This window comes from Centropristis striata, chromosome 3, assembly GCF_030273125.1.
Source record: "Centropristis striata isolate RG_2023a ecotype Rhode Island chromosome 3, C.striata_1.0, whole genome shotgun sequence".
Lineage (NCBI taxonomy): Eukaryota > Metazoa > Chordata > Actinopteri > Perciformes > Serranidae > Centropristis > Centropristis striata.
Genome location: NC_081519.1, coordinates 5,090,967 through 5,111,126, shown reverse-complemented (window position 1 = coordinate 5,111,126; position 20,160 = coordinate 5,090,967). Strand labels below are relative to the sequence as shown.

The following is a 20,160-nucleotide window of genomic DNA, read 5'->3' as shown; positions in this document are numbered from 1 at the left end:
CAATGTTTGTTTAATAGAGGTGGGGGAAAGAATCAATACAACATAGTATCGCAATATTTTGCGTGGCTATATTATAACAATTCATAGTCGCCAAGTATCGATATATAGTGTTTTGATGGCTGTCAGTCATCATTTTGGGGTTCTTTTCTGCAGGCCGTAGCGGGCTTACTTTTAGGAATATACTGGAGATACTGGTATTAAATGAAACTCGTGTCGGGAAGTTGTCAAAATAACGCTGCAAAGTTAGGCTTTTTTTATGTTTCATTCAAAAAACTGAAGTGAAATGCAGTGAAGCTTAGAGTTGAGGAAAGTTTGAGAAAATGCTGCAGTTGTTGTCGTCCATACATGTTTAATATCAGTTCAGTTTGACTGAATACTTTGTTGGTCAGTCTGTGGGTTTGACTCTCATTGTGGAGAAATAAAAAGACTGAAGTGAGATGAATAGACTGAGAATTTTTTCTTATTTGACAAAACAATTCTTGATTGAATTTAATTGTGTGGACACAAAATGCAGTTAACAGGTAAATCGCAATATATTGTATCACAATACTCACCATATCACAAAATCCCTAAAATCGCAAAAATATTGTATCATACCTCAAGTATTGGGATAAAATTGTATGGTTGGGCCTGTGGGGATCCCCACCTCTATTGTTTAACTCTTCCAACTACCTCAAGCACCTCACTCCCAGGACGGTGACCTTATTATATATTACGTATCACTTTGACATAGACGCTAAAGCATGACAAAAAACATTTCATATCAACATATCTGTATTTTTGCAGAAATATACAATGCCAGTATTTTTTCCTGCCGACTGCTACAACCAAAGATGAGAAGTCTGGTCAGCTCACTTCCTTTGAACTCTACACAAGCAGACCTTTTTTTCTATTTTCATCCTCTGAGCCCCAACCGACTCTGATCCACTTGAGGCAATTTATCAGATTTTGCGCCGCTCCTCTTTTGTCACATAAAGAGCAGCACTCCACAAGACATATTCATAGACTTCAATGTGTAAAATCAAAGGATTTCTGATTTCAGAATTTATAAATCAGAAAAAGTTCATCAGAGGCCTTTGGATCTTAATTGCCATTTGCTGACATTATGTCATCTCTTTTATTTGCTTCTGCTGTTAAGCTACTTTAATGTGTCAAATGTGTCAAGGGGAACTGTAAAGCCAGCAATAGCACTTGGGGGCAACCTAGAACGGGTAATTAAGAACGACATTTGACTGTTTCCTGTGAGCTAATGACAGTAATCTGTAAGATTATGGAGGAGACCACTCCATCAGTGGCATCCAACCTCCCCTCCCTAGCAATGTGCCTTTCCTTCATTTATTCTCCTCTTCTCAAACCATATCCAATAAAACCCTCATATTAACGCTGTGTTGATGTTTCTTTTCTGTCTGCTTTGCCCTGACACATGGGTATTTTGATTGTCAACACAATATAACAATAGTATTTCCTCAACAGTACTACGGCCTTTTCAGACATTTTCTAAGAGTCCTATTGCTTCACATCGAGGAGGGGATGATAGAAAATTGTATCTCTACAGCCCCTCTATAGTCTACATTTCATTTCAAAGCCCTGAAGGGAAAAAGCTGTTCAAAGGGGCTGACAGCATAATGAGTGACAGTAGTCACTGCCAGGACGAACAATCAAGGTGTCACTCAAGCAACAACACTCTTTACACAGACTTATTCAGCCCTGACAAATGAACAAGGACTGTGTGAAAGTCACTGAGCTGAATAAAGCAGTTAAGCTTCTTTCTTTTTTATCTTTCCCCATTTTCTTTAGTTAGCTCAGTGAGGTCCCAAACCACTGCACCTTGGTTAGGTGCCCCCACCCTGTTGTCCAACTCATACTTGAATGGTTCAAAATTGCCTCTTGGATTGCTTTTCAGAAAATCCCTCAAGAGGACACTGGAGCAAATTCATTTAATTTGCATGTCTATCTCAACAAGACCCACATCCAAATTGTTGGAATATTTCCGCAGACATAAGAGAATGAGTGTGTTCATTTGTTCTGTATAGCAGAGCCACATCTCAAATATACAAACTGACCAGGTGTTGGAAAGAGTTTTATGAAAGCAATATGTAGTCCTAATAGAGAAAAAAACTACAATTTGTGAAAGACCTTTGCTTTAGTAAATCACCCAATCACAAATATGTCAGCAGCAGATTTAATGCCACAGAGCGATTTAAAAGTATGTCTTGTTTGCTTCTGAATGCATGGAATGCATTTCTATGTATATCTCATGCAGTCTGCCATATATTCAAACAAATCTAAACGTTTGCTGGTGTGATTCCTGAGGGATTGGGATTATTGTAGTCCTACTAAAGAGAGTGCCCAGCAGTTAAAAAGACAGTGCCATATGTGCTCTAAGTATTGTGTTAAAGGGGATATATATATAATGCTCATTCTTAGGTCCATACTTGTGTTTTAGGTTTTCACTAGAACGTGTTGACATGTTTTAATGCTCAAAAGAAAAACATTTTTCATTCTGCCATAGCTATTTTCACCCTCTATCTAAAATGTGCTGTTTTAGCAGATGTCTCTTTAAGCCCCCAAAGAGTCCAACCTGCTCTGATTGGTCAGCAGAACACTTTGCAAGAAAGTCTTTGTGAGAGAAATATTTCAGTCAGGAAACCTTTCTAGCACATGGTTAATGTTGAGTAATGGTCTATTTTAACCAAAGCCATGATTTTTTTTTAAGCCTAATTAATTAGTTTTGGTGCCTCAACTTACAAACTGTAACTGAAAACTGAAATAAACAAAACAAAACAAAACAGAAAATTAGCTAACCAAGTCTTACAAAATAGTTTCTCATTGGACCCGAACCCCAGCCCCCTGGGTAAAAGTCCTGTACTGAACCAATACATCCACCACAACCTTCTCCTAATTTGGACTTTGTCACTCTTTATACAACAATTACAAAAGGTTTTTTTCCCGGAAAGCAAAGTCTCACAGCAAAGTCTGGGTGGAGATACCCAGTTGCAACATGGTCTCACAGAAATCCGTGAAATAACCACGGATTTCGCTTAATTCAAAATCCGTGGAATAGCCACGGAATCGCTCAAATTTCCGTGAAACTTACACGGATTTCGCTACAATGCAAGTTAATGACAGTCATATCCCGTGGCTATTCCAACATACAAAGTGATTATGAACATTCACTGAGTGAATATTTAGAAAATAAAACATATATTTCTCGCTAGAAATGTGATCAAAATCATCTCTCAATCAAAATGAGAGAACTGTCCGCCATGTTTTTTGTTCTGACCGCCGGGACCTTGAAAGTCACGTGACTTGGAACAAACCAATAGGAAAAAATATCAATGGGATGGCCACGGGATATGACTGTCTTTAACTTGCATTGTAGCGAAATCCGTGTCAGTTTCACAGAAATTTGAGCGATTCCGTGGCTATTCCACGGATTTTGAGTTAAGTGAATCCGTGGCTATTTCACGGATTTCTGTGAGACCAGGTTCCCCAGTTGGCAGATGACAGGAGGGCAAGCCAAATTTGAATGGCTTGTTATTTTCTGATGTAGTCTGAGTTGTCTTGTTTCAGTTTATGAGTTGAAAGGCACTTAAGATACCCAAATGTATCTGCACAAGCTCTGAAAAATCAAGTTTACAGCCATTGTAGTTGTTATAGATAGCTACTTTATGTTATTTACCGCCATTTTTAAACAATTTTCATAACATATTTTCACTGTATCAGCTGGACAAACCAGGGAGCAAATCTAACAGCTCACAATCACAGTCTGATGACATCAAAGTGACAGCATACATCTTTTAAGCATTTGCTCGATCTTCACATCCTAAGTGATTGATAAGATGGCCGCTGGCACAAAACAATTTGTCCCATATCTAAAAATAACTACCCTTCTTAAATTGTAATCACACCCTGCCTGATCTTGATTCAGAGCGACTGCAACAGAGGATAAAGTTTGAACCAGATCAATCATATGTAGATGTGACATTTAACACCAACAGTAGATTCCCAGCTGCTGGAGGATGAAAGCCATGTTTGAACATTTGACGGGCAAACTCCACAGAGTGTCCCGTGGGATGACTTCGCTAGCAGGAACGTGATGCAACATACTTGATGAAAGAGGCCCAATGATTTGGTACATTAATATAATTAATCCTTTAAAAATAAAACAACATACCAGAGGTATTGATTTCATTACATTTTTGATTGTTCTCATCATCAGAAGAAGTTACTCCTGCTAGTAGAATGTCAGAGGTCTTAAACATTCACCCTCATATCTATTGCATGAAGAGTAATTCATTATCATTTTTAAACTCGCTAAGTTCACATTATTTTACCTACAAACAATGCCTGCTGTGTGTGATTAGGAAATAAAGGACAAGGAAGGATAACTGGGATACTTAACAGGTGATACACACAAACAATCAAATAAATTATAGATACACTGAGGGGGTTAAAAAACTGTTTAATGGGTTAGAGATGGAGCCCCCAGTACAAGTTATAGAAACAGAAATGACACCTATCTAGTTCTGACCTTGGAAGATGAATCTAAATTATTTTTATAATATTTTGGATAGGGGTGTGCATTGGCACTGCCCTCACAATTCGATTCGATTACGACTCACCAGGTAACGATTCGATTCAATTCGATTCTACGATGCATTGCGATGCATCACAATTATACTGCACACAACAAGGGACGTTTTTCGTCAGTCATGAGGCAATACAAGCAGTCAGATAGGCCTAATAACAATAGATTTTATTGGCTATATTTTGAAAAGATGGCAAAATGAATCTCCTGCCTGAGTTCATCTAAAAGTAAGGAAAGAGAAATGCCTCCTCCTGCCATAAAAAAGGAACCTGCTGAGGTGAAATTTACATCAGCTAAATGTCGAGCCCTTGTTCCTGAGGTAGGGGAGACGTTAGCGCTATCCCACCTAGCTAGCTATCGCTAGTTTTCATGACGCAAAAATGTAAAGTTAACGAGTCGACTTTAAATAGGCAAATACAATGGTAATTACCTATCAATAGTACTTTCTATAAAAACGTAAATGTTAAGTCCTGTCAAATACTACCACATACTTCAGTCACAACATATCAAAACAGCTTGTCCCGCTAGCTTACCTGTGCTGTGCATCAACACATGGCTCATTTGAATATTCAAAATTCAATTCGTGAAATTCCCACCCTGTCCCCCACAACTTTCCACTGGAGGACAGGAAATAAACATAATCGATTATGGCACTTTGCCACATCGATGCTGAATCGTGCATGCCCCGCATTGCGATGCATCGCCGAATCGATTATTGTTGACACCACTAATTTTGGATATGTCAAACGCAGGTGACTATGAACCAGAACCATAAATTGGGTAAAATAGAAATGCAATTCAATATCCTATATCCACATTTCTATAGGAAACTAATTGTTTTTTGTACTATGTGACATAACTGGACAAAATGTTTATCATGATAATGTGAATCACATTATTATAATAACTTCCCCACCAGGTTATGTTTTCAGTCTGATTTGTTTTTTGGTTTATTTATCTGTCTGGCAGCAGGATAACACAACTACTACTGGCACACATTTCATGAAACTGATGGAAGGGTGAAGCATTGGCCGAGGAAGAACCCGTTACCCTTAGGAGCAGATCTGAACCATGGGGCAGAGAATCAGTTTACATTTTTGAGAGATGGGCCGTGACCTTGGCAGATGTCTGCGCTCTAATTGCCCTTCTAGTTTTTATACTGTATTTCAATGTTAAGATATGAATTCTACATTTGAAGTATGATGAATTGCAACTTTTATTTGCATATTAATTTATGCTTGTGCAATTTATTGGAACAGTTGGGTTTCGCTGGGTTCAAATGAGGAAATAAATTGGTCAGTTAAAGAAAGACACCACAGCAGGTGGCTACAAAAGGTTTTTAACTGAATTTAAATGAGACATTTAAAAGGCTGGACATTTTCAAGGGGCTTTGTGTGGCGGGAGCTCATGAAAGAATTTAATTTTGTGGATGGAAATTTAAGACTTGATACACGTTGACAGTTTGCTTATTAATCACCCTCACCACATGGCTTGATTGAGATACAACTGAACTAAACAAAAAGTAATATTAACAACTTCTATCTTGGTATTCATATCAATATCATAACTTGAGACTAAATATCGTCTTTTGGATATCTGAATTTACCAGAATGTTTTAGCAGTTCCAGCACATTACTTGCTTTTATCCATTTAGTCATTATATTCACATTACTGATTATAATCGATCAAAATCTCATTGTGTAAAATTCTGTAACATCAATAGTCAACCCTACATTATGATCTCAATACTAATATTGAGGTATTTGGTCAAAAATACATCATAATATGATTTGATTTTCTCCATATACAACTCAGAAACTTCTTCATGGAAATCATTGTGAAAGGCTTTGCTTTTTAACTTCAATTTCTCCCCAATATGCGTGAACTAACAAATGGGAATACATTGTTTAAATGAATATATCCTCTTTCTTCTTAGAATATTTATTTAAAAAATGTTACTTTGTCCAGCATATGACCTTTTCTGACCTTTCTGAATGCACGTCACCTTTTACTAGAAGTCTGCATGTTTAACAGGCCCTGCGGACTAGCATCTGTGCCCTGCTTTGCATCACTCTCGCCCATGTGGACAGTACTAATAAGAATTTTGAGAGGCAGCACCTTATGTCCCAAAAATGAGGCTTCATTCTCTATCATGCAGGGGAAGACTTATTATCATTGTCACACCATGTGTGTCAGTTGCTAAAAAAGGCCATTTCTAAGGAACAAAGGAAAACTTGCTTTATATTCAGCCCAGAACCTCTGTGCTGGCAAGAAACTTCTGTGCCCTGGAGCGAACAAATGTTCCATCGTCTGCCTTTCACAAACCTTTAGATCTCTGTGAATGTCAGCAATATTATTCTCCCACCCCGGTCCCCAATCCAGTCTGAAGGCCTGGCCACCGTGCTCGAATCAAATCTCAAGATGCCAAGGCATCTGTGATGTAGCCCACCAGTAAAGAGCCAAGGCAAAGAAGAAAACACTGAGGCCAATCGATGGTCTGACTAGGCAAATATCAGGCCCAACTGTGGGGCAGCAACTCAAAGTGTCAGACAGACAGAAATCTTTCTGCCATGACAAGCCAGGCATGCTAAATGCTGATGAGCTTCTTTGAAAAGGTCTCACCACTTGGGATATTCAAAGCGTAAGCCATCAGCAGCATGCTTTATTCACTAAAAGAAACCCATTTAGAACAGTTTGTGCTCTTGTGCTGCTTTTGTTAAATGTGAGCCATGTTTTTAGTTGAAATGCTGTTGATTCATTTTGTACATTAAAGCTATTTATAGTGAAGTCAAATGGTGTTGTGTCTCACAATGCGTTTGTACTGTTTACAAGACGTTTGCTTCACAAATAATAGTAAATAAAAGTTTTCGGGCGGTCATCGGTTTCAACAGATTTCGGCCCCCAATGAAATCCTTTGCTCCAACTGATGCAAACCCCCAAACCATAGGTCACAGCTGCCAAAATGGGGGATAATCTTGTCTATTTGGGTTTTCAACCCCTAATATTGTGAGACACACAGTGACAAAAGCAAAATGACTTGAGATCAGAGCCAGGACACGATAAAGATACTAAGGCCCCGTTTACACGAGGACGCTCGCGGGTAAAAACGACAAAATATTTTATCGGAAGTGCCTTTCGTTTAGACGGTGATGGCGTTTTGGGGGCTTAAAGACGCAAAAATCTGAAACCACCTTCCAAAGTGGAAAAGTTGAATACGCTCCACCGTAGCGTGTCGTCTACACGCCAAGACGCAAAACTCTGATCTGATCTGCTCACGTCACGTATGTGTTTACGTCACATACATGCTCCAGTACAGGAAAATAAACAAACGTGGGATTATTTCCATGCGTCGGACCTTCAAGCTGCTCTGGCAGCTCTAATAAACTTACAGGAGTCTTTCCACCAAATGTACAGGCTATGTAGAGATAGTATTAGTGAACAGAGAAGGATCTGGAATTACCTCCATCACATTCTGGATGCAGCAATTCGTCGGAGGCGAGCCAGACGGCTGTGAACGAGACCTGGGAGATCTAGTGATGGTGGAGAACTTTGTGGAAGGAGTAGCTGATGAAAATGTGTGGCGTGAAAACTTCTGCATGCCCAAAGATGCTCTTATCGCTTTCAGTGATGCCGCCTGGCTGCATACAATCGAATTTCACACAATTTTGCGTCATCGTATGCAGCAGATTTCCTCCCGAAAATGCTCGTCTAAACGAGGAATAAAAAGTGAAGACGCAACGCCACTTTTGCGTCTTCTGTTCAGACCGTCCTCGTGTGAACGTAGCCTTAGATAGCAAACATTAACTACACAATACAGAAACTAAATCCGCAAATTTGATGAGCTGTTGTGGCGAGCCGCATTCTGAGACCAACATCTAACATATCACCATATCAGCTACATTACCATCTTCACTGCATGTTCTGCTCAAACTGGTGAAGATTGGCTTTAAACTGATTCAAGTTTAGCAATGAGTCCTATACAAATATGTTATAAAGGCTCCAAAGATTCACAGTGTGAAGTAATTTTGACACGTTTTTTGACAAATTTTCAGCTTTAATTTTCAGTCACGTACGGCCTTTCAAGTTTATATATAATTTAGCATTTTCATTATGATTTTGGGATAAGGTGCTTTTGTGTTTTCAGTGTGTGCTGTTTGAAAAAGATATAAGGGAGCTTGACAGGTAATAAATTGGGCTCTTTTAAATTGTCTAATACTTCTAAAATGGACACTTGGTTTTGTTAGTTTGATGGCTCAGAAATTATTTGCCTGACAATATATTTTGGTTGTCACTTTTTGAATGTTGATATGTGAATCTGTTCAGTAATGAGGCATTACTGGTTCTCAGAGAAAAATAGGTTCTCTGTGTAAAGGTGCATGATGGATGAATACTGTGGTTCTAGGGAATCGATCTCCAGGTAGTAAAACAGTATTTAACATTACAAGAAGGGGCACCGATTGCAATTTTCTGGCCGATCACCGATTTTTAAAAAGCCTGACCTGCCGATTCCGATTTTGGCCGATACCGATTTTTTAATAACTCATAGAATACACCTGCAATGTTTGAATCTTATTATATTGAAAAAGAATAACACAGCAGTATTTTTCTTTAACAAATAAAGGAAAAGAGAACTGCAACCATATATAAAGTGGATTTTGTTCTGTACAACATACAGACAACTAGGGAGGGCATCGATTTTCGAATATTCGAATAGTCATTAAATCATAAAAAATCGAATAGTTCATCATATCTGGAAGAAAAAAAAGTTGTAAAAGTTGTTGGTGCCTTCCACACGGGGGCAGCGTAGCATTTGATGATACAGTGTGGCACCTAGATGCCAAACTGTAGAAGAAGAAACAAACTGAGAGGGTTTTCCACGTGCTTATTGTAAACAAACAGAGATCGCTAAGTGAACACCTGCGCAGCAGCACATACACACTGTACTGCTACAGAGCTAACTGTAGCTAACTGCCGCTAACTGCGGCTCTTCTTAACGACCCGGCCTCCGGCTCGTTAGCGTCTTGTTAAGAAGAGTAAGAAGGAGTTGCTGGATTTGTCTCCAGTCGCTTTCTTGAAAAATAGGGGCTCTGAAAAGTTGCTGAATTTAGCAACAAAGTTGGGAGCACTGCTTCGCCGGTGGGGGGTTATTATCTAGGTAGATAAGATCGCTAGATAAGATCGGTTTGACATAAAGGAATCGGCCGATCACCGATCCCGCAAAATTAAGGAAATCACCCCCGATTACAAGATGTAAGAACTAAATTTCACTGTGAATTGATCCATCCAAGTTGACGTAAGTGTTGCACACAGTGGTCAACATCATCCCTGTTGAACTGAAATGAACTCCTCAGCACTTTTAATGACAAAATACTTTGCAAATGTAGTTTTGAGTAAGTCAGAAAAGACAGCTCACAGCTGCAAACTCCATCTGCACAGACAAATGTCCAACCTGTGAGTTACACCCAAAGATTGAAAATGAAATGAAAACGGATTTCCTGGGCCTCTAAACATAACCACAGGATTTGGAAGCAAATCTCTCTGGATTTCATGGCAGTCGATAAAATGTGTTGTCTAATGGCAGAAATCCAGGATCCAAAACTCCTAAATCTGTTTTTCTCTCTTATTCCAAGACATTTATATGGAAATAAATTCACATTTTTAAAAGGTATCCAGACAGGCGACTTGTATATAATCTGTGTTTGCATTGTGCCCTCTAAGCCTGCCTTCCTTCACAACAGTTCAATGTGAGAGTGGCCTATCAATAATAGCTGGAGGGGAAACAATGGATGACAGAGAGCCATACACATGAGACATTATGGGCAGAACTTATAATGGTTACTGCAATTAACACATCACTTTATGGAGTTTAATCAATACATCTGGATAAAATAGGAAAGTCTAACAAAACAGCCTGCAGCAAATTCTTCCTTCATTAAGGCCAGAAAGCTGTTTTAGAGAGCTGGGGCCTCAATGTCAGAAAAATAACAGAGTTGCCTGTCCTGTCTTTACTCAGGTTTCAAAGATAGGAGTTGTCCTATATTTCTATTACAAAAGCAATTTCCAAAGTCATGGCTGTGGCCTATCAAGATGATGATGATGACGTAGCATCCTGCTGGCTCCCAGTTCATTCTATGCCTGTACCGGTTGCGGAGAAACAACACTGCGACAGCCCTAAACCAAGATGGCGATGGCCAAAATGAAGAATTCAGGGCTATATAAATTGGAGTCTATGGTCCTGTCCTATCCCTGACCCTGTATCACCTGAATCCGGAAATTTAAAGTGTTATCATACAGTTTTTAATATCCTTTCTTGCACACTTTATTTAAACTTTTAAGGCAGACAAAAGTGAATAAATAAGTAAAAATGCAATTAAAAATGGCCGAAGCCGAAAAACAGTTGCAAACTGTTGCTGGAAGGTCTGCAATCAAGCCACGAAACTGACACAATGTTATGTGTGTACCAATCCTCAATTGAAGATTATTCCAGGTCAGGGAGTCATTCAAACAAAAGGATGACTTCCCAAGTTCAGTCTTCATTATATTTCAGTGTGCATGTTGTTTCCCATCTCCATTGCCAAAGTATAATTTATTTCAGGGCATTATTATTTTTTGCTCACCATGTGTAACCAATAAACTGGCAACTTAGGCTACGTTTACACGAGGACGGTCTGAACAGAAGACGCAAAAGTGGCGTCGCGTCTTCACTTTTTATTCCTCGTTTAGACGAGCATTTTCGGGAGGAAATCCGCTGCATACGGTGACGCAAAAGTGTGTGAAATTCGATTGTATGCAGCCAGGCGGCATCACTTAAAGCGATAAGAGCATCTTTGGGCATGCAGAAGTTTTCACCCCACACATTTTCATCAGCTACTCCTTCCACAAAGTTCTCCACCATCACTAGATCTCCCAGGTCTCGTTCACAGCCGTCTGGCTCGCCTCCGACGAATTGCTGCATCCAAAATGTGATAGAGGTAATTCCAGATCCTTCTCTGTTCACTAATACTATCTGTACATATCCTGTACATTTGGTGGAAAGACTCCTGTAAGTTTATTAGAGCTGCCAGAGCAGCTTGAAGGTCCGACGCATGGAAATAATCCCACATTTGTTTATTTTCCTGTACTGGAGCATGTATGTGACGTAAACACATACGTGACGTGAGCAGATCTGAGCAGAGTTTTGCGTCTTGTCAGTGTAGACGGACACGCTACGGCGGAGCGTATTTAACTTTTCCACTTTGGAAGGTGGTTTCAGATTTTTGCGTTTTTAAGCCCCAAAAACACCGTCACCGTCTAAACGAAAGGCACTTCAGATAAAATATTTTGTCGTTTTTACCCGCAAGCGTCCTTGTGTAAACGGGGCCTGAGTATATTTGGAGAAATCCCATATACTTCAATATTGCAATCTATGAGAAAATTGGCGAGGACTTTTGTATGCAAGTGGTTGTGGAGAATGTCACGTTGTCCTTTGTTGCAAGCCGTTTCCCATTTCGAGTCGCAATCACAGGTGACTGCAGGCAGTAAGTGTTGAGACAACACAGTAAATGTGTAGCAACTGTAGAACCAACAAACAGCCAGTTGAAGAGGATATAATATTGCTGGTAGAGGAGACTCATGTCCACTTTGATGGCTGCTCAAACTGACCTCTCAGACAGGCTAAGTGCCACTGGAGCAGGGCCAGATTTAAACAGCGTCCAGGCAGATGGTGGAGGCAGCCAGACAGGACACACAAACACATTCTTCCAGCAGAAGCAGAGTGATTGAGACAACCTGTGGTGTCGCCACCTGTTTCAGGACACTGCATAATTAAAGCACATCCACAAAACTCTCAGCTCGTCACAATGACTCACTTTCCCAGCATCCCTCAAGCAGCACTTGGTGAGATCATTCATCATTAAGTGCTAAAAGGAGCTCAAATGGTTCTCTTTCTTTTTCCCCTTTGTCTTCAAGTTCACTCTATGTCCCCAACTCCTTTCCTACCATAAATCTCTTCCTGCTGTAGAACCTAACAAACACCTCTTAACCCCACAGGGAATGTAAAGAAAGGATTGGACATGCTCAGCTTTTCACACATTTTAACTTTGTGCTGCCTGAAAACGCACAGGATGACTCAGATGTGCATGTGATGATCATGGGGTTAGATATTGATTACTTATTTGTTACTGCTTGACGTAAGCCCACCTTAGAGTTAGCAATGATTCATTCTATCATGCACACACGCATTTCACACCGCACATTTCCTTTCCTGTTTTCCTACCACTGAAATAAACACAGGGCCCTTATTCCATTTTTTAAAATGTGAAATATTTGAAACTGGCTCAAAATAGAAGGGCTAAAAGCCCACTTTCTATATGTGTTAGCTTTGTTCTATAAGTGTTTCAATGCAGCTTTTTGTGCTGACTCAATGTGCAGCGAGCTTTGTGTGAATACTGAGACCCATGGGAAAGTATGTGATGGGCCTAAGGCTGAGGATGTGTGAACATACAGACACATGGAATGTTTCACTGTGACGCACGGTTATTATTTCTGCCTTCTGTTTTAAACAGGAAAATATTAACAACATTTAAGAAATAAAAAATAACAACAGTAAAAAATAAGAATAGGGAACTCAATTTGGCAGTCTACCACCAGCCAAAACACTGTAACTTTCAGTTTATGGTTACTTCTATGGTATATATATATATATATATATATATATATATACTACCGGTCAAAAGTTTTAGAACACCCCAATTTTTCCATTTTTTTATTGAAATTCAAGCAGTTCAAGTCAAATGAACAGCTTGAAAGGGTACAAAGGTAAGTGGTGAACTGCCAGAGGTAAATAAAAAAAGGTAAGGTTAACCAAAACTGAAAAATAATGTACATTTCAGAATTATATAAGTAGGCCTTTTTCAGGGAACAAGAAATGGGTTAACAACTTAACTCTATGGAGTCTTGGGCTATTTTGTCCATTTTTGAATTCTTTTCATGTCTTTGTAAGTCATTTTGTGTCTTTTTTTGGTCATTTTTAGTCTTTTGGTGTCTTTTTTTGTCATTTTGTGTCTTTTTTTAGTCCTTTAGACCAACATAATATGTGATTTTGAATCTTTTTTTTTAACTTTCAAAACACTATCATGCTCAATAAAGAATTTTAAATGTTGCAAATGTGCATTAATTTCAGAGTACACTGAGACATTAAACTGCATACTATTCAATTAAATTCTGGAAAAGTTGATGTGTTTTAAAACTTTTGACCAGTAGTGTGTGTGTATATATATATATATATATATATATATATATATATATATATGCATGCCACATATACAGTCTCTAAAAGTGCATGATTTAACTTTTTCCCCATCCTGTGTTGAAAAATTAAACAAAATGACATAAATCCCAATACTGGATGACAATACATAAAAATTGCAATAAATATAATAGTCAAAGAGAAAAGAACATTTTTGCAGACTTACTATAAGGCACCTTGTTTGAGGTGTCAAAAAATCCATTTAACAAACTCAACAGGAATTTTTCCAGAAATAATGACCAGTTTACTCAAAATAATTGCCAGGCCTTGTTCTGAGCAGCTTCGTTTAGGAACTTATACTGTAGACAAATTGGTTCCTACATAAAACTGCTCATAACAAGGTCTGTAGATTATCATGAGTAGCATGATTTCTGAAAAGAGACATTTAGTTTAAAAACACATTTTTTTTTAGCTCTGAGCACCGCAAGTCGAGTCTAGTTCCATTACACGGCAGACATCTCTACAGCCAATATCTCCAACACTCAGTAACTCACACCAAAACAATCTAGACTGATAAATAGCACTATGAGGAAAATTTGTATTTTTGATCAGGATGAACTGTCACTCCAAGGCATTTTTACTGGGCTATACACACATATAGATAGAAAACATCTGTCTATGGGTTAATAGTTATGCATGCTATTTATCATTAGTCTCATTATACCATATGTTCCTGAATGTAGCATTTGCCCTAGCATGTGTACAAAAAAATGGTTGTTAACCCATAAGAACCCATGGTGACACCCGTGTAACAAACACTTTAAATCTTCAAGAATCTGCCTAGAAAGTCCTTAATTGACGTATACTCAACACCCTGGTGTGGTGGTCATGTGACAAGAAATGACTCCTCCAAAATGTGGCTGTGACTGCAAAAATAATTTTAAAAAGCTTATTTTTTGTTACTAGGCTAGGTTTAAACCTATGTAACAATTCTAATCCGTTAATAGTTTGTCCTGTATTGCATTTAACTTGTTCTGACCATATTTCTTGAAGAAATTAAAGTCACAAATTTGATATATATTATGGAGATGCAAAAGAAAAAGGCAAATTTGTGTCTCTGTAAGCACAAAATGTGTCTATTTTTTTTAACATTTATTTTAAAATAAGAAGTATTATAAACATAAATACCATAAACGCCCATTGTAACATCTATGTCACATCACAGATCTTTGACATTTAGGGGTAGTATTTTTTTTTTATTAAAACATCAGAAATGTGTTCTATGTGGTCCACTTAAAGAACACATCCTTTAAGGATAACTGGCTCTGGGTTCTTATGGGTTATTTTATTCTATTTTATTTTATTGTTTTACTGTTTTTAGTATTTTATTGTTTTTCATTGTTTTTATTTATACCTATTTGTGTATGATGTATTCTATTTTAATAACTGTACAGCACTTTGGTCAACTGAGGTTGTTTTTTAAATGTGCTCTATAAATAAACTTTGACTTGACTTTGACTTAAATTTTGATTTTACTTTCAAAATTAAATGATGAACTTCAGGTGACAGTGATTGGTAGAAAACAAAAAACAAAAGGCATAATACCTTGATGTAGACCCCTAGTCGTGGGTAAACTCTTGTTATTCCCAGGAGGACAGAGAGATGCGTCCTGCGGGGGAACGAGGTAGTGACCACGTGTGTGACTTCAGGAAAGGAGTAGACATTAAAGCCCGATGTCTCAAAGCTCTTTACGAGCTCCTCGTCTACCTCATTCTCTCCCTCGCTCAGAATGCTGCCAACAGCATAGCGGCATTGTGGCCCCGGCACCTAGAAACACAGATCAAACCAACAAATAAATAAAGATCGATAAGAGAGAATGTATATAAACAAGACAGACTGATATACATGCTCACACTCTGTAGTCTTACCAGCATTTGACCTTTCGCTTTTTCTTCATTACAGTGATTCTAAATGCCACAATTAAACAGAGCCGCCAATATGACAACAGCAGAACTGACAGACGGATCAATGCCTGTAAGCAAAATGCTATCTGGTGATTTCAGAACATTTCTGGCAGTTTGCTGGTGTTTTTATGCAGGAATTAATTGCACAAAACACTACGTAATCTTTCCCCTGTGCCAGTCAATCTCCCTGAAAAATGTCACCTTTGATTGACATTTCCACAGTACTTGTCTCTGAAGACTGATGAGTCACAAACACTTGGGTGTAATGTAAGGTAATTATTTGAGCAGTTGATAGCATTCTTAGAAAAACAATGGGATGTTAGCGACGAAAAAAAGATATCTTCTCTAATGTCAGCCAGGTGCCAAACTTAAGCAGAAAATGTCCTCATTAATCGGAGCTCCTATTGGAGAATTTGGCAGCACAGCAATTATTGCTTCTTCCCCCATTCTCAGCACCCTGGTGCCCATTAAAAAAAAAGAAGAAAAGGGAGCCACTCTTTACAAATGAATACTCCAGGGACATCCAAGACTTTCTCCCCACTGTGCTGAGCTGAGCACCACCAAAGTCTCGTGTAATAAATAGGCTGGAATGGCCCAATTTGTCTATAAACCTATCAATGCTATGCTTCTAGCACAGCTAGTGTGTCTGACAATGCCCATTTTCTCCTCTATTCCTCCACACGCAAGGCCAGTCATGTGGAAGTGTGGAGTTTACCGTGCACTGCAGACTAAGCAAATTTGTCACCACACATGTTTTACACACACAGACTGCAATGCAAAAATATTTTTGTTTGTTTGGTATCAGCAGATGAACAACAGATGATGCTATTTTAAGTATTACTATTATTATATTAGAGAGCAAACAATATGGCATATTTTTGTAGGCCAACGAGGAAGTTAGCATCACCATGGGGTCTATTGAGAAGAGCCTGCTCTCACAGAAATCCGTGAAATAGCCACGGATTTGCTTAACTCAAAATCCGTGGAATAGCCACGGAATCACTCAAATTTCCGTGACACTGACACAGATTTCGCTACAATGCAAGTTAATGACAGTCATATCCCCTGGCTATTGGTTTGCTCCAAGTCACGTGACTTTCAAGGTCCCGGCGGTCAGAACAAAAAACATGGCGGACAGTTCTCTCATTTTTAGTGAAAAAAAATCAATATTTTGACTTAGTTTCTGCATAAAAATGGATTTTGACCACATTTCTAGCGAGAAATGTATGTTTTATTTTCTAAATCTTCACTCAGTGAATGTACATAATCACTTTGTATGTTGGAATAGCCACGGGATATGACTGTCATTAACTTGCATTGTAGCGAAATCCGTGCCAGTTTCACGGAAATTTGAGTGATTCCGTGGCTATTCCACGGATTTTGAGTTAAGCGAATCCGTGGCTATTTCACAGATTCCTGTGAGACCAGGTTGATTGAGAATTAGCCTATGGGAATTTTGCATTGGATTGTGGATCATTGCAGAAAATAAGCTCTGTGGCAAACACACATTTCTGATGCTGACGTGTTTTGTTCAGCAGGATAATCTTCGCAAATGAACACTACTTTTATGATGTTTGAAGCATTAATGTAGCCGACAGAAGGAAAAAGCTAACGTTGTGCTATAGCAAATTACACCACAGTCACATGACTACCGTTAGCTTCAGGTGGTCTCCGACAAGCTAACCCTCAGTTTTAACAAGCTAGCAAAACCATTACCTAATAAATTGTTTATTAACATAATTTACAGCCTACAAGAATTTGCAAGCACACTGAAAGACATGACGAGAGGCTCTAAGATGGAGTAGTGAGAGAGTTCCATCTATGTCCGGCGTGATGAAGTTTTCCCCGACAACCACTGTAGTCTCATTTAGCCACTTGTAAGCAGCCGCCTTTTTAAGGACAAGCGAGAGTATTTGCTAACGTATTTTATGTCTCACAACAAAACACGAATATCTATTAAGCTTAACCACAGACTTTATTTCAGACGTATAACCAAAAACCCATTCAAAATCCTCATTGAGTTTGAGAGGTTAGACCCCAGAGCGCTAAAATGTTAACTTACTTCCAGGATTAAGAACTCAACCCATAGTGTAGTGCAATAGTTCTTAACCTTTTTGAGTCGCGACCCCCAATTTAACATGCATGTTGTCCGCGACCCTCGCTCACTGAACAGAATCTCACAAGCACAGTTCAGATCACCCAAAAAAGAAACAAAATGACCAAGTAAGACACAAATTGACCACAAAATTATCAAAAAAGACACAAAACGATCAAAAAAGACACAAAATGACTAAAAAAAGACACAAAATGACTAAAAAAAAGACACAAAATGACCAAAAAAGACACAAATTGACCACAAAATGACCAAAAAAATGACATTAAGACTAAAACACATTAACACATGAACACTTTAACACAGTGGAGACAGAGCTGACTTCCAAAATGATTTGGCGAACCCCAGAAATCATCTCGCGACCCCAATTGGGGTCCCGACCCCAAGGTTGAGAATAGCTGGTGTAGTGAGCTTGAGTGTTATAGTAGACTGAATATGTGAATATTTAGATCTGATTCTGATGCTTGGACAAAAGAAGATATTATTTGACATGAACAGGCACTTTTGGTATATGTGATGGGCATGTGTCACTACGCTCTAACATTCTACACACCAAACTGTCTATTGGTGCACAATCTACATAGAAAAGTTAAACTTTTATTCCAGCTCAAAACTCCATTTTCATATTAGCAGTTTCTCTCCAAAATCGGTATCTGTCTCAAAAATGCAATATTGGTGGGGCTCTACTATCTACTGTCAGTTTCTAGCTTCATTCCCAAGTTGTGGGGAAATAAACACTGCATTAGTTCTGACTTGAGACCAGTTTCCAAGCTATTATTATGTGTTTCTTTCCAGTGGTGCAAGTTATAGATTTTTCCTCCCATGCGTTGGCATTGTTGTTACACATGAAGCAAAGATGGTGGGTAAACCACACTTTGTTTGCCAAGTACTATAATGCTTTGGATGAAATAAAGGACTCAGATTTAATAAAGACTCACCCAAAAAGAGATGATCTCCAGCAAATGTCCAGAATTCTTCAAAAAAACATATACTCACCACTCCAAACCAATCAATAGTGTCACTACAGTCAAAAGAAGATTCAGGTTCTCAGTGGAGCTGTCCAAACTAAAAATATGAAATGTCAAAAGACATTGATTTTAAATATTTAGTGAATGTCCTTGCTGAACTTCTTTTAAGAATCAAAAGTACATTTGGAAAACTTTATACATGAAGATATTTTTGACACTTTGGATGTTTTGGGGGCTCTCAGTGGGGAGTCTGAGCCAAGTGGATTTATTAATCATCACACGGCTTCATGTAGAGAGTCCAGAACAAAGAACCAGTGCCGAAAGCACAAGCCTCTGTCCACAATCTTTGTTTTGCTTCTCTGCACTCATCAAGACACAAGTGTGCTGTCTTTTGATGTTTCTTCAACATGCTGACAGCTCATCTGAAGCAAAAAGTTTCCGAAATCTAACCGAAGGAACGACGGCTCCGTGTTTGTGCTGCACATGGGCCGGATTGACTTTGGTAAGGCAACAAAGTAACAAAGGCAAAGTATCTCTACCAGCATACAAAGTACTTTCCATCCACACTCAGAGTCACAGAGGCTTGCATTCTAAATGTTTTACTATGACTTTCTGAAAGGGCAAGTATCAGAGAGATTTTCTACTATTTCATCACTCGCCACAAAGAGTAACATTCGGACTCATACACATTTTCCTGCCCGGCCCCTGCCTCAGCTGCCATGCCCACAGCTTGCATCATCCAAACACGGGTCCCTGAAGATGAGCAGACACATGTGTCATTGCACCACTATGTCATAAAGCTTTTTTATCCAGACAATGTATGTCTCAAGATCTGAAGACCCTGACCCCGGTCGCTTACTTGGAATATCAAGTTTGACAGAAATCTACATGGTCCAGCTCCGTTACCTCCATCTGACGTTCGTCAAAGTTGGACCGAGACAGGGAGAGGAGGAGCTGCAGGCTGGAGGTGAAGTGGGAGCAGTGGGTCAGAAACCCTCTTGGCTTTGAAACTGTGAAGAGGCTGGTGGAGGAGAGGGGTTCCGCGAGCGGGGGCCCTGAATATGTGTTGGCCGTTTGAACGAACAGAAAGAGCTGCTCCAGCCCTGTATCCATGGCAACCAACAGAGGACCAACTCAAGTCCTCGTTGAGATCTTTTGTTTCTCCAGAGGAACTGATTAAAGGAGGTAAAAGTGAGAAAAGCGAGAACAGAGGACGAGACTAGCCATGCTGACACTCATCCTCTGTCAGCTGCACTTTTGAAAATCTTTCTCACTGCAAATATCAATGGACAGTGTCT

At 39.0% G+C, this 20,160-nt stretch overlaps 1 protein-coding gene across 1 annotated transcript in view; it reads right to left on the bottom strand.

The window, feature by feature from the left end:
* Positions 1 to 20,160, bottom strand: part of LOC131968457 (testis-expressed protein 264 homolog) — a 60,065-nt gene that overhangs the window by 35,318 nt on the left and 4,587 nt on the right. Inside the window, exon 2 of the mRNA XM_059329349.1 lies at positions 15,423 to 15,644. Coding sequence (XP_059185332.1) covers positions 15,423 to 15,644 — 222 coding nt within the window. The remainder of the gene's footprint in view (positions 1 to 15,422; positions 15,645 to 20,160) is intronic.